The sequence below is a fragment of the Centruroides sculpturatus genome, unplaced genomic scaffold, assembly GCF_000671375.1.
Source record: "Centruroides sculpturatus isolate CEXI.00-Female unplaced genomic scaffold, Cexi_2.0 scaffold46, whole genome shotgun sequence".
NCBI lineage: Eukaryota > Metazoa > Arthropoda > Arachnida > Scorpiones > Buthidae > Centruroides > Centruroides sculpturatus.
In genome coordinates this window covers 253665-269748 of record NW_019384418.1, presented here as the reverse complement: position 1 = coordinate 269748, position 16084 = coordinate 253665, and the positions used below count along the sequence as shown (strand labels likewise).

General features: G+C 29.6%; 1 protein-coding gene across 1 annotated transcript in view; it reads left to right on the top strand.

The window, feature by feature from the left end:
* Positions 1-16084, top strand: part of LOC111619260 — a 101124-nt gene that overhangs the window by 6222 nt on the left and 78818 nt on the right. Inside the window, exons 2-3 of the mRNA XM_023360941.1 lie at positions 8433-8533; positions 8620-8820. Coding sequence (XP_023216709.1) covers positions 8433-8533; positions 8620-8820 — 302 coding nt within the window. The remainder of the gene's footprint in view (positions 1-8432; positions 8534-8619; positions 8821-16084) is intronic.

Here is a 16084-nt window from a genome sequence, read left to right as displayed (position 1 = left end):
AAAATATATATATATATATATAAATGGGGAATATCGTGCTTCTGACAATCGCTGCGAGTGTGTGGGCTAAATTTGGAGAATCCGTGCTTCTCGCGTGGACAACTGTATGTGGCCGGCTCATGCGTTGGAAAACCTTCCGATTTATTCGTGTACGCACCAGATGAAAAAACAAAAAATATCGTGTATCCACGAGCACTCCAATAAATAAATAGAATTGAAACAACACTTTGAAATGTTTTTCCGATGAAAACGAATAATAATAATAAGTTTCAATAAAAATGATAAAATGAAAATTTAATTTTATCATAACGAGTTTGCTTGAATTTCGTTTCTTCTGAGATCGCAGCAATGCGCGACGGGTAAGCTAGTTACTTAATATTTAGAGGTATGTTCAATTATAGATTCTAATGATGATAACAAAAATACTTTTTTTTTTTTGTTTCCAATATTCTTCTAAATATCACTTATGGTAGCTGTTATTACATTTTATGAATGTATGTCTCTTTAATCTGAATGATTATTAAGTTTGGTAGACTATTATTACAGCTGTAATGATAGTCTACTGAACTTAATAGTCATTCGGATTAAAGAGACATACATTCATAGAACAAAAATACTCTTGAAAATACTTAAGAACAAATATTCTTGATTTCTAAACAAAAATGCTGAATGTATATTGTTATGAATTTTTATGAAGTTAAGATAATTTTTGTTAGTGAAAAGAAGTTTTGGTACTTATTTTTTTTTTTTTTTTATCATTTTACCATTGCTATCTGTTCATCTACATTTCTATTGTTTCATAATTTTATCTTTGTAATATCATTATACATGTAAATCAGCTTAATTTTTTTTTTTTATTTATTGACTAAGTTTTTTCCGAATCAGAATAAACTTTTTCAAATCTATTATCAACAATTTTTCTATTATCGTAGATTACTTCAATTTAGCTAATTTTTGAAAAAAGAAAACAATATATGTTTTAGTTCATATCAAAAATTTCTTTTCTTATTTGTGAATGCTTTTACAGTTTAATTTTAAAAACATAGTACATTTTTTTAAAGAATCAAAAATTTTATTAAGTTCAATACTCTCAAGGCATAAGTTTTCTAATCTTCAGAATCAAGTTATACAAAAATAAAAACAAGAAATGAAGATGAAATCTATTCCTTGCAAGTATTAAATCTCATAAAATTTTAGACTTTTTTAAAGAAGGCTTATTGTTTTAATGATTAATAGACATATGTACGTAAGTTTTTATAATATTTCTAACATAAGCATATAAATGATTAACTTTTTTTTAAACTCATCTTATTTAAATTGTTGTTTATTTCATTTTTGTATTAATTTTTCACATTAAAAAATTTAAAAACTTTATAGTGTTCTAAGAAACAACTTAAGTGATAAAAAATAATAATTTCTGATGTTAAAATAAAGACAATTTGATACCTTCATTATGAATTTTACACATATTTCAATATTGGAAGACATTTACTTTTATGATTTATATTTTATCATATTATGTCCTTTTTTTTTAGACTTACCCTAATAAATTAATAATTGCTGTTATTTATAACAGTAAATAATAAATGTATTAAGAGAAAATAAAAATATGAAAAACAAATTTTTATTAAATATAATTTATTCTTTTTTGTTTGTGTATTAACAATCTTCATGCCTATTAATTTTTTAAAACTATTTTCAAATGTATTATTAATTTTGTACTTTAAGATTAAAAATTAACTGAAAAGATCAATAAAATATACATCTGTTGAAAGTATATTTAAAATATAACTNCCAACATATCCGGACAGCCACCCCTGAAAAATTCCTGGGATTTATCAACCAGTCTGGATTTGAACCCAGGTCCATCAGAGTAATAAGCTGCTATCTTGACTGCTTGGCCATCTGTTGTCTTCTCATCTTTAATGTACTTTTATAAAATGACATAAGACATTCAAGATTAATGTTTGATCCTGTCAATTTTATAATTTTGCAGTATTTATTAGATATACACTAAGAATACTTAGAAAATAATGTAAATACATTTAAATCTTGGTTGCTTGTTGTTCTCTATTATATATACAGTATTTTCTTAGCACAATGTTGCCGTTGAGAACATATCACACAGGAACACTTTCAGAGGAAAAAGGTTGTTTTATTGGTATGAATGGATATGCATTTCGGGCTTAATGCACCTCTTCAGTCCTATTATTACATATTTATCAGTAAATTGGTTACATGTATTTTCTTAGCACAATGTTGCCATTGAGAACATATCACACAGGAACACTTTCAGATGTATTTTCTTAGCACAATTCTGTAAATTTGTAAACCTGTAACCAATTTACTGATAAATATGTAATAATAGGACTGAAGAGGGGCATTAAACCCGAAATGCATATTTATTCACACCAATAAAGCAACCTTTTTCCTCTGAAAGTGTTCCTGTGTGATATGTTTTCAACATCAACATTGTACTAAGAAAATACATAAATGCATTTAATTTCTCAGGAAAATTTGATTTTTTTAAAAAGTAATATTTTTAGCTATAGCTTTAAAGTAACACATATGCATATAGTTGCAATATTGCCTGCTAGATGACAATGAAATAGTATTTTTTGCAAATGTAAATGGCATACATACCAAGTTCAGAGTAATATGTGGAAATTCTAAAAAGGCCGAGAAACCTTTCAAATAGATTTTTCCCTCAATGATTTGATTTTTAAAAAATGCTGTTTCAGCATGAGTGTGCCACCAACTAGTTTTCATTTAAAAAATCATTATAAAATTTTAATATATTATCCTGTTTTATCCATGTTATAGGCCTAGTCTGATCTTGTTTTTTTCAATTACCATCTTTTTAACGTTTTAAAAGGTTTAAACTTTAAATATAGGAACTATTCTACTCTCAGCACCAGGGTGAAATCAACGTTGCAGTATCTGGAACCTGTGATCGGATATACAACACGAGAGACTAACCACAGCCCTGGCCACATATGCATCAGATCCCAAAATCGAAGCGCAATTCAAGAAAGCTACTATTATCATCAGCACGCCCCACCAACAGCATCTCAGGTGACTGGAGGCCACGGCTATCTACAATGTCAGCCAGCTAGCCACCTGTGTTAACCAGAAGGAAGAGCTAACCCTGTCTCTGACCTGGCAATCACTGTTGGACGCCAACCCGCCGCTTCCTCCCCCACCATACAACCGCGCATGCCAGAAACACCCACCCCCTTGGAAACGACACCCGATCCCAACAAATAATATACACTCCGTCCGGGGAATTTCAGTCGGCCTGAAGAAGAGCGAAGGGATCGCTTGAAAACATTTGTCAACAGCGATATACAGTATATATGCGTCGAGCGCCGGTCACAGGTTCCAGATAGTGCAATGTTGAGGTTTAAACTTTTCATAATGTTTGAATTTTTTGAATTCGTTCATTATGTTCACAACACAAAAGTTTGAGGGTGTCAAAGGTATTCTGCACAGAGACTTGAAAACATACAGTTCTCATATCTTGATGGCGCATGGTCATAAATTTGGAAGGAGACTATGATGAAAATTAAACTAGATAGTTGCAAATTTATATACAGTATAACCAAAATCTTCAGTTTTCAAGAAGCAATTAATAGTAGGTATCAATTGTCTTTGAATCTATATAGAAATTGCTAATAAATATTAATATAATAATAGTAATTGTCATTGTAACAAAAAATTTTAATTTACAATTAGTAGTAGTTACAAGGATACCCAGCAGTCTATAATCATCAATTTTGATGAAATTTGTTGATGTGTTGCATTCACTTGTACTTAAATTCCAACATAACTGCAGGACCCACTGTTTAGGTATTCTTGAGTATATTACAACAAAAGAAAAGTTTTTCTACAACCATTAATATCTATATGGAAAACTAATTCATGAATTCAGGGCATAGTGTAATTAGTTAAAATGTCACATGCAGAGGTTTTGTTTTCAGGTTTGATCCCTGTATGCACAGTTTTTTTACATTTATAATTTAATTTTATCATTTTAAAATTTGTTATGAACAATTTTTAAGGTCATTAAAAACATAATTTTTACTTTGATCATTCCATTTTATATCATATAACATTATATTCATATTTTGTATTATTTAACATAATACAGGTTTTTATAAAGATTTCGTAATGAAATATTACAGCCATATGTAAAACATGAAAAGTTTTTATTAATTTAATAATAGCTCTATGGGTAGTAAAATAAATTCTTGAATATATGATGAAATTTTTGTAGATGATGAATATATTCCATTTTGCCAATTAAAAATTATTCACTGAAATGTACCCCTCTTTGTCATTCTTGCAATATTTATTTTAATAGACAGGTTAAAAATTTTTTTCAAAATTTACAAAATTGTAGCTATCTCCTTAAAACCAATAGAAAAATAGCCAATTATGAAGATACTATTAAAATACAATCTCTAATTCATAACTAGTTGAGTGCACCAGTTTTTTTGGGACATGTTAAAATATGTGTGGTTTGTGTCTCAAATAATACATGAAAGAAATATTTTCAAAAACATTAATAAGTTTATTTTCTATCCTCTGTTGTTAAAACAGAATGTAAAGATTGTGTGAACGAAGTAGCAATGATTATATGTGCATGGTGCAATGAGCCATTATGTTTTAACTGTTTTTATGATAAATACCATGCAATATGCTGTCATATTGTTGTGAAACAGTCATTGTAATATTTATCGCATATGTATTTTTTGTGGCAAAAACTTTAAACTGTAGAAAATAGTTTTTAAATTCTCTCATATTTTATAATGAATAATAAATTATACATAAATTTTAAAATGATAAGATTAAACAAGTAAAACGGCAAAGCCATTCTTGGGACAAGACACTGTCTCAGAGAGCACGAGCAATGCATGCGCAAATCTCGCACTCACCCATGTTTGTAGAAACAGTCTCAGCATTTTGTATTTTATTTTGACCTGGTTCTTGGTCTCCTGATTACCTACAAGTCTGGTTTATTTTATGTGTGCATGATTTGGGCACCAAATACTCTGTGCCAAATTGCAATTCATGACATGTACTCCTTCATACCTCTAAGGTGTGCAGCCGTTGACAGCAGTGCGATTTTAGAGACGAGTCATAGTATTATAAATGTAAAAAAACCTCACATATGAGGATCAAACCCAAAAACAAAACTTCTGCACCTGACATCCTAACTAATTACACTACATCCCAAATTCATGAATTGGTATTTTGTGTAGATATTAATGGTTATAGAAACACTTTTCTTTTGTAATACTTTAAAGACTTCTTAATGAAATATTACAGCCATATGTAAAAATTGAAAAATTTTATTAATAATAGCACCATGGAGTGGTCAAATAAATTCTTGAATACATGACGAAATTTTTGTCTTGTTGATCCTGTGGCTTTGGTAGAGTTTAAGTACAAGTAAATACAACACATCCACAAAATTCCATCAAAATTCATGATTACAAACTGCCGGATGCCTCTTGTTAGTAAACTTAAGTAAAGAAAAAATTGTTTTTAGAAGAAATAATGGAATTTTAGATTTGAAACTAAATAAGAGATAGTAAAATATGAAATTCTAGATATGTTATTTACAGCACATGCTGAATGTACTGTACTGTATGTATCATTTTCAAAAGAAACTGAATTAGGTTCTATTTTAATTACTAATTTAATGTAGCTACTATTTAATATGAAGAACAAATTCTATTCATAAATTTTAAACTATATAATTCTACTATGAATTCAGTGTTGTGCTATCACTGTTTAAGTTAAAAAGTCATTTCTATTATTTAAATAACTTGCAGTTCTAATTTATTCATTATTTTTTTGTTAGATTTTAGCATTTGGCATGGAGACTGATTGTATTACTTTTTGTTTTTAATCAGAAACTTATGATCAATTGTTCTTATATCTATATATATAAAAATGAATGTATGTCTGTGTGTGTGTCCTTCATGCATTACCACACCGTTTATCCGATTGCCGTGAAACTTTGGGAAGTTGTTTAATATACTCTGGCGAAGGTTTGTGGCATAGTACGATTGCCATAAAACTTTGGAAAGTTTTTTTAATTTTTTAATACACTCCCGCGAAGTACATTTATCCTACGATAGATGGCGCGCGTTTACACGAGCATTCGCGCACAGTGTGTTCGATCGATTTCAAATTGTGAAGACCATTTCCCCCCTTCAAAAAATATCTCTATATATGCATTTGTGAACTGTTATTTACGATATTTGTAATAATTTTTGTTTAATCACTTTATTTCAACTTTTTTTTGCTAATTATGTATTCGCTCGAACTTCGTTAAAACCTTAACTGTACCCCGAACAACAACCGAAGTTGTAGGAAGAAATTCGCGTATTTTATCGATCTAGGTATTCCCCCTTTTCCAAATTTTAATATCGACTCAAAATAATTTAAAAAGACAAATTACAATAAAACGGTTTATTATCCAACTATCAGAAATTTCACAACATGCCAAGGAAGAGAGGAAGGAGCAATTAAATAATTAAAATTATAAAGGATTAAAATATATATATATATAAATGGGGAATATCGTGCTTCTGACAATCGCTGCGAGTGTGTGGGCTAAATTTGGAGAATCCGTGCTTCTCGCGTGGACAACTGTATGTGGCCGGCTCATGCGTTGGAAAACCTTCCGATTTATTCGTGTACGCACCAGATGAAAAAACAAAAAATATCGTGTATCCACGAGCACTCCAATAAATAAATAGAATTGAAACAACACTTTGAAATGTTTTTCCGATGAAAACGAATAATAATAATAAGTTTCAATAAAAATGATAAAATGAAAATTTAATTTTATCATAACGAGTTTGCTTGAATTTCGTTTCTTCTGAGATCGCAGCAATGCGCGACGGGTAAGCTAGTTACTTAATATTTAGAGGTATGTTCAATTATAGATTCTAATGATGATAACAAAAATACTTTTTTTTTTTTGTTTCCAATATTCTTCTAAATATCACTTATGGTAGCTGTTATTACATTTTATGAATGTATGTCTCTTTAATCTGAATGATTATTAAGTTTGGTAGACTATTATTACAGCTGTAATGATAGTCTACTGAACTTAATAGTCATTCGGATTAAAGAGACATACATTCATAGAACAAAAATACTCTTGAAAATACTTAAGAACAAATATTCTTGATTTCTAAACAAAAATGCTGAATGTATATTGTTATGAATTTTTATGAAGTTAAGATAATTTTTGTTAGTGAAAAGAAGTTTTGGTACTTATTTTTTTTTTTTTTTTATCATTTTACCATTGCTATCTGTTCATCTACATTTCTATTGTTTCATAATTTTATCTTTGTAATATCATTATACATGTAAATCAGCTTAATTTTTTTTATTTATTTATTGACTAAGTCTTTTCCGAATCAGAATAAACTTTTTCAAATCTATTATCAACAATTTTTCTATTATCGTAGATTACTTCAATTTAGCTAATTTTTGAAAAAAGAAAACAATATATGTTTTAGTTCATATCAAAAATTTCTTTTCTTATTTGTGAATGCTTTTACAGTTTAATTTTAAAAACATAGTACATTTTTTTAAAGAATCAAAAATTTTATTAAGTTCAATACTCTCAAGGCATAAGTTTTCTAATCTTCAGAATCAAGTTATACAAAAATAAAAACAAGAAATGAAGATGAAATCTATTCCTTGCAAGTATTAAATCTCATAAAATTTTAGACTTTTTTAAAGAAGGCTTATTGTTTTAATGATTAATAGACATATGTACGTAAGTTTTTATAATATTTCTAACATAAGCATATAAATGATTAACTTTTTTTTAAACTCATCTTATTTAAATTGTTGTTTATTTCATTTTTGTATTAATTTTTCACATTAAAAAATTTAAAAACTTTATAGTGTTCTAAGAAACAACTTAAGTGATAAAAAATAATAATTTCTGATGTTAAAATAAAGACAATTTGATACCTTCATTATGAATTTTACACATATTTCAATATTGGAAGACATTTACTTTTATGATTTATATTTTATCATATTATGTCCTTTTTTTTTAGACTTACCCTAATAAATTAATAATTGCTGTTATTTATAACAGTAAATAATAAATGTATTAAGAGAAAATAAAAATATGAAAAACAAATTTTTATTAAATATAATTTATTCTTTTTTGTTTGTGTATTAACAATCTTCATGCCTATTAATTTTTTAAAACTATTTTCAAATGTATTATTAATTTTGTACTTTAAGATTAAAAATTAACTGAAAAGATCAATAAAATATACATCTGTTGAAAGTATATTTAAAATATAACTTTGAATTTTAGCTTTAAAAAAATTTTACAAATAAAAAGTTTAATTCTTATACACAAAATATATTTTTTTGTTTAATAGTTCCTCAGTTGGTTCATTTGGGAAAATTAGATTTCTTAGTTTTCGATTATTTATCTGAGATTACTATGTCTCTCTTGGTGGCAGCTAAAAAAAAATTCCCTGTAAGTAATTTTTATCTTAAATTTTTATTTATTAAAATGTTTAAAAAATATAATATAATTAATTTTCTAGTAATTAATAATTTCAGGAATATGGATATACACCAGATTTTGTCTTAGCTGCTATGGCACCAAATCTGTCTGCAATCAAACAACAAGGTATTCGGGTAATTAGTAATGCTGGTGGTATTAGTCCTCATTTATGTGCAAAGGCTTTGAAAGAAGAAGCATCTAAACAAGGAATTGAAATTAATGTTGCAGTTATAACTGGTGATGATCTAATGGCAGAAGTAAGATCTTTTTTTGTTTTTATTACAATAAATCAAACTAGTAATTGGGTAAATAATGAAACAAAACCAAAAACAACAGTACTATAATTTCATGAAAATAACCTGTAGTTTATCTGTGTTTAAAAAATAGTTTGAAAATAGCTGCAGATTATGCAAATGGTATTTACCAATTTTAAATTGCAATTATGAATAATTCATCAGACAGCTTTTTCTTTATCTAAAGTCATGAAGAGTGTCTTTAGAAACATGAAAATCTCTTTGTGCACTGCAGTCATATTCATCTGCTCTCACAATTTTTTTTTTAATTTCAAAAAACATATACATATACCTTGTCTTTAGATATCTTGCATTCATTTTTTTGTGCAACAATCCATGCTTTAATTATTATTAATATTATTATATTATTAGACATCAATAATATCAAAACAAATCTGCCTTAATCTGGGAATAAAAAACTTGGTATGCTTCAGGAACCCATCTCATCAGGGACATAATATCTGCCACTTTATTTTTTGCAATCAGCAATGTCCCAGTGTACTTTCCAATCAGCAATGTCTCCAGTTGATAAGGATGTGTGTTGATGCTAAGGTGATCTTTCTGAGTAAGTGATGCTTTTACAAATATTTCATCTCTGGAATGTGCTAACTCACATACAGATTATTGGGATCTTCTGCAGTATACTTAAGTGTTGCAGTCTGACTAAAATCAAGCAGCTGTTTGTCAGTTGTGACAATTCTCTTCTTTATGTTTTTTTATGAGGACAGAGACGTTTTTGAAATCTAAAGTTTCCATTTTGGTTACGACAAACTTGTTTCTTTTGTTGACTTTTTTTATATCTGCCCACTGGTTAGTATTGTAGACATTTGATTCATGTTTTTGTACATATGTTTCAATATGCTCAAAGTTGGAGTCACAATCTAAGCAAGTATGTCTAACTTCAGGGAAGTTATAGTAGATTTCTTTGACACAATACAGCTTAAAATCTCACATCAAATATCACATTAAAGGAAGTAAAAACATACTGAGTGTGGCATTAACAGTTTTTTTTTATTTTTTGCTAGCACTTTCAATGAACTTATATCTATCATTTTCAGGTGAACAAGATTTAAAATATAGAACACAATATTCCAATGTAAATGGAACAAATATCATTTAAATTGAAATTAAAAGTCATTATGTGGCTGTACCTTGGGCCTCTCTCCATATGCATTTGCTGTATATTCAGGCAATACAACTTTCTCCTGCCCCTATCCCTGTGGCCAAATTTACACAGACCCATCTTCAACAATTGGGATAAACTCTTCACCTTTGAAAAATCTGGAGTCTATGCTGTGCTGTTAGAGAATCCATAACAGGGGTGAATGCAAGGTTCATTGGAGCCACAACACAAATGCTTGTTAGCCACCAAGCCAAGCACCAGGAAAATGTGGTGAAAAGAAAGCATTACCACTGAGCTTACAAAAAAGTGCTCGAACAGCACTACAACTTGTTATGGGCTCAAACAATGTTGCTCGGGTGCTGCAGTGACCAGAAACTCATTTTCATATAGGAATCTCTCTTTACAACAACCTTGTAACACACCCACACTTGACCACACTTGAGCATGTGGATTGCCTATATAAATGGCTAAATAGTGATATGAGTCCATCACACCTTTGATGTGGGTATATATTCACACATGCATAAGATGTTGAAACATCATACACATAATGACTTTTAATTTCGATTTAAATTATATTTGTTCCATTTATATTGGAATATTGTGTTCTGTATTTCAAATCTTGTTTATCTGAAGATGATGAATATAAGTTTATTGAAAGCAGTAATGAAAAATAAAAAAATTGTTAATGTCACACTCAGTATGTTTTTACTCTCTTTAAAACATTTTTGAAAATGTCATGTTCTACCAGAGACTTACAAAGTGCAACAAATGTCTGATTTTTATTCTGCCCCTGCAATTGTTGGATATTATATGAAAGACTTTGGCTGTGAAGTTCTTCATCTTCATATATTTAATGAGACAACTCATAATTTCATCTATTCCCACTGTGCAACATGCGACATCTTCTGTCCATAAGAACATAAGACCAACATTGTTTCACAATTGTGTATTCCCAAGTTAAAAGTATAAAGTTTCCTTTTATAAAATGCTGGACCAACACTTAATTTTGGCATTGGAAGCACTTGCTGCAAATCAATTTCAATGCAGTGGACTTCATCTGGCTGACTTCCTGCAGGTTACCCAAATGTTTTACCTTGTCCTAAGTGGCATCAGCTTTTTTAGTGTGTATTTACTGTGCTTGCTGCAATCTCTGTTCTTCTTCTGAATGATTGTTCTTCTTAGCATTCATGATTGCAATGGCATTTGTGTCACCTGTTGCACAAGTATCGGATTTTGGTAATTTAAAACCAATATTTAATTCTTTACAGAAAATACATAGGAATTTGTCATCTGATATTTTTTACTTCAAATTTTCCTACAACCATACAACATAATACTCTTGATCTAGGGAATTTATAGTCATGTCACAATTGAAAAATATCTTTTTAGGGTTTTTTTCTGATTGTAATGGCTTTCATATTTAGGAATGGAACTGATGTAATCATGGGCTAATTGAATGTTCTTCTCAGAAAATGTGGGTCTGCTATTGCCAGCACCACCTATTTTATTAAAATTACATTGATAGCAAGAAAACTAACACAAAGCTGATATTGTTTCACGTTATGCAGCCACCAAAGTAGTAGTAATAGTGACCTCTTCCATCAGCTTTTGGGAAAATCCTTTCATTTTTCAATTGCTGCTGAAAATTATGAATTCTTCCACAACTGTTTTGTAGTCCATGAAGAAACAAACATTATTTTGCAGATAGTCACATTGACTACATGTATTGTCACCACATAGCTGAAAGTAAATTTCTGACTTGACTGCTTTCCTTTCATGTAGTTGTGTAAATTGAGAGAAATAATGAGATTAGATTAACTAGAAACAAAACCAATTGGATAATAATAAGAGAAACAAATCAGAAAAAATATTAAACCTATAAATGCCACAGATATTTGCCATCTCACTTTCTCTTGTTCAGCCATAATCAACCATATCCCAGAAATTGTGAAATATTTTTTCAGCATGATTTTGTACTGCAGACCAATGTTTTGAACATTGCATGGTTTTCTAAGAGTTTTCACAAGGTATGTTTTATCTGTATTCTTGATGTATACTCTCAGAACTTCTCCATCTTTTGTTTTTATTTTTCTTTCCATTCTCTTCTTTCCATTTTTTTTTTTTTCATGACTTGGGTTCTTTTACAGAACTAATCTCCTGACTTCTGCAAGTATTCGACTCTATATCTAAAAAGAGTAAGACTGAAAAATCTTGAAGTGAAGTTTTTCGGATTATACAGTGCTAAATCAGTCTTAATCAAATGAACAAGAATCAAATGCCTATATATAAACTTAATATTTTATTAAACTTACATATAATCACCCTAAAAATACAACTACCATCACAATTGAAAAAAATGCATTAATATTTGTCAGCTTGGGTTAGTACTGAAGTGACTCAGGGTTCTTGCATTCATATAGGGCTGACAACAATTCTGCATGGATGGCAATGTGTATTCAATCTCTTACTGTTCTTAATAAGAACTTGAGTCAAAATTGCTATCATTCCAATTAGGATCTCTTAAACTGTCATCAGTGTAACTTTCTGACATGCTGCTGTTATTGTAGCCACCAGAAAATAGCTGTTTATAACCACATTCACTAGCTGACAAAGCACATTGTACTGCCATCTTGTCTGTGGTTTAGCACTGTACAATCGTATGATTTATGCCAAGTCTTTCAAGGTTGAAATGTCACATGATAATTGTCATGAAAGGACACATAAACTGAAACACCCTGTATTTCATGGTATAGAGCTGTGCATTAGCATCATTCGTAATTGAATACCTCAGAATGCTGCAAACTGAGAATTAGCACTATATGTTCCCAAAGGCTTCACATTTAAATAATAGCTTGACTATGCAATATTTCTTCTAGCTTACACATATAGCATTACTTTCTGTTATATTGCTAACTAAATGAAAATTAAATATGACATCAGCACCATTTTGCTTTATTTTTAAACTCTAGTGTACAAATCCATTTTATATTAAACAAATATTTATTTAAAATTTAGATTCTTTTTAAGTTAGAAGACAATAATTTAATTTAAAAGCAAATTTAATTTAATTTAATTTTAGAGCTGACCAATCAGCTTTTAAAGTTAGGTCATATTGGATGTTATTGACATTAAAATTAATTTTTATTTAATTTTTCTGAGTTTATTTTAGCATTAATTATTATTATTATGATGGGTTTTGTGAGTTATACTCGGTTGACACTGGTTGCTGTGTACTATGCCGGACCAGTGTCAGGCATAGTAATCAAACCAAGACAAAAATTAAATAGGTGTGTCAGTGTGTGTGTCTGTATTCAGGAATTTCCTAACAATATGACATGTATTCAATATAGTGGTCTTCTGTAGTGTGATGTATGTATTTCTACTCAATTGTAATGTTCCCAGGCTTTCATGTAGTGTGTGTGGTATCACACCTGTAGAGGAGAGAACAACAGGTACAATAAGCACTCTATTCATCCTCCACAGATACCTTATTTCCTGGCGAGTTCCAAGTACTTGCTGATTTTTTCAGTGCATGTGTTTTGTATATTGTGAGTGTTTGGAATGGCTATGTCTATAATGTATGTGATTTTATTATTTGTCAATGAGTGTGATGTCTGGTCTGTTGTGGTAAATTGTTTTATCTGTGATTATGGCTCTGTCATAGTACATTTTGTGCGTGTTGCTTTCCAATACTGTCTGTGGGATGTATTTGTAGTATGGTTTGTGGATGTCTAATAATTTGTGCTTCTTTGCAAGCTCTTGGTGTATTATATTTGCTACTTGATTGTGTCTATGTAAATAATCTGTCTGTGCCAGGAGCTTGCAACCAGAAGTGGTGTTGTATAGTTTCTGGTATGATGTGACACTTTCTGTATGTGTCATTTGTGAGTGTTGTATCTTTGAGTATGTGTTTTCTGTAGTTTTTAGTATTTATGACCTGATCCTGTATGGCAATCATGAATCCTTCCGTCTCCCCAAAGNTGAAGATACTATTAAAATACAATCTCTAATTCATAACTAGTTGAGTGCACCAGTTTTTTTGGGACATGTGTGGTTTGTGTCTCAAATAATACATGAAAGAAATATTTTCAAAAACATTAATAAGTTTATTTTCTATCCTCTGTTGTTAAAACAGAATGTAAAGATTGTGTGAACGAAGTAGCAATGATTATATGTGCATGGTGCAATGAGCCATTATGTTTTAACTGTTTTTATGATAAATACCATGCAATATGCTGTCATATTGTTGTGAAACAGTCATTGTAATATTTATCGCATATGTATTTTTTGTGGCAAAAACTTTAAACTGTAGAAAATAGTTTTTAAATTCTCTCATATTTTATAATGAATAATAAATTATACATAAATTTTAAAATGATAAGATTAAACAAGTAAAACGGCAAAGCCATTCTTGGGACAAGACACTGTCTCAGAGAGCACGAGCAATGCATGCGCAAATCTCGCACTCACCCATGTTTGTAGAAACAGTCTCAGCATTTTGTATTTTATTTTGACCTGGTTCTTGGTCTCCTGATTACCTACAAGTCTGGTTTATTTTATGTGTGCATGATTTGGGCACCAAATACTCTGTGCCAAATTGCAATTCATGACATGTACTCCTTCATACCTCTAAGGTGTGCAGCCGTTGACAGCAGTGCGATTTTAGAGACGAGTCATAGTATTATAAATGTAAAAAAACCTCACATATGAGGATCAAACCCAAAAACAAAACTTCTGCACCTGACATCCTAACTAATTACACTACATCCCAAATTCATGAATTGGTATTTTGTGTAGATATTAATGGTTATAGAAACACTTTTCTTTTGTAATACTTTAAAGACTTCTTAATGAAATATTACAGCCATATGTAAAAATTGAAAAATTTTATTAATAATAGCACCATGGAGTGGTCAAATAAATTCTTGAATACATGACGAAATTTTTGTCTTGTTGATCCTGTGGCTTTGGTAGAGTTTAAGTACAAGTAAATACAACACATCCACAAAATTCCATCAAAATTCATGATTACAAACTGCCGGATGCCTCTTGTTAGTAAACTTAAGTAAAGAAAAAATTGTTTTTAGAAGAAATAATGGAATTTTAGATTTGAAACTAAATAAGAGATAGTAAAATATGAAATTCTAGATATGTTATTTACAGCACATGCTGAATGTACTGTACTGTATGTATCATTTTCAAAAGAAACTGAATTAGGTTCTATTTTAATTACTAATTTAATGTAGCTACTATTTAATATGAAGAACAAATTCTATTCATAAATTTTAAACTATATAATTCTACTATGAATTCAGTGTTGTGCTATCACTGTTTAAGTTAAAAAGTCATTTCTATTATTTAAATAACTTGCAGTTCTAATTTATTCATTATTTTTTTGTTAGATTTTAGCATTTGGCATGGAGACTGATTGTATTACTTTTTGTTTTTAATCAGAAACTTATGATCAATTGTTCTTATATCTATATATATAAAAATGAATGTATGTCTGTGTGTGTGTCCTTCATGCATTACCACACCGTTTATCCGATTGCCGTGAAACTTTGGGAAGTTGTTTAATATACTCCAGCGAAGGTTTGTGGCATAGTACGATTGCCATGAAGCTTTGGAAAGTTTTTTTAATTTTTTAATACACTCCCGCAAAGTACAATTATCCTACAATAGATGGCACACGTTTACACGAGCATTCGCGCACAGTGTGTTCGATCGATTTCAAATTGTGAAGACCATGTCTCCCCTTCAAAAAATATCTCAATATATGCATTTGTGAACTGTTATTTACGATATTTATAATAATTTTTGTTTAATCACTTTATTTCGACTTTTTTTTGCTAATTATGTATTCGCTCGAACTTCGTTAAAATCTTAACTGTACCCCGAACAACGACCGAAGTTGTAGGAAGAAATTCGCCTATTTTACCGATCTAGGTATCCCCCTTTTTCAAATTTTAATATCGACTCAAAATAATTTAAAAAGACAAATTACAATAAAACGGTTTATTATCCAACTATCAGAAATTTCACAACATGCCAAGGAAGAGAGGAAGGAGCAATTAAATAATTAAAATTATAAAGGATTAAAAA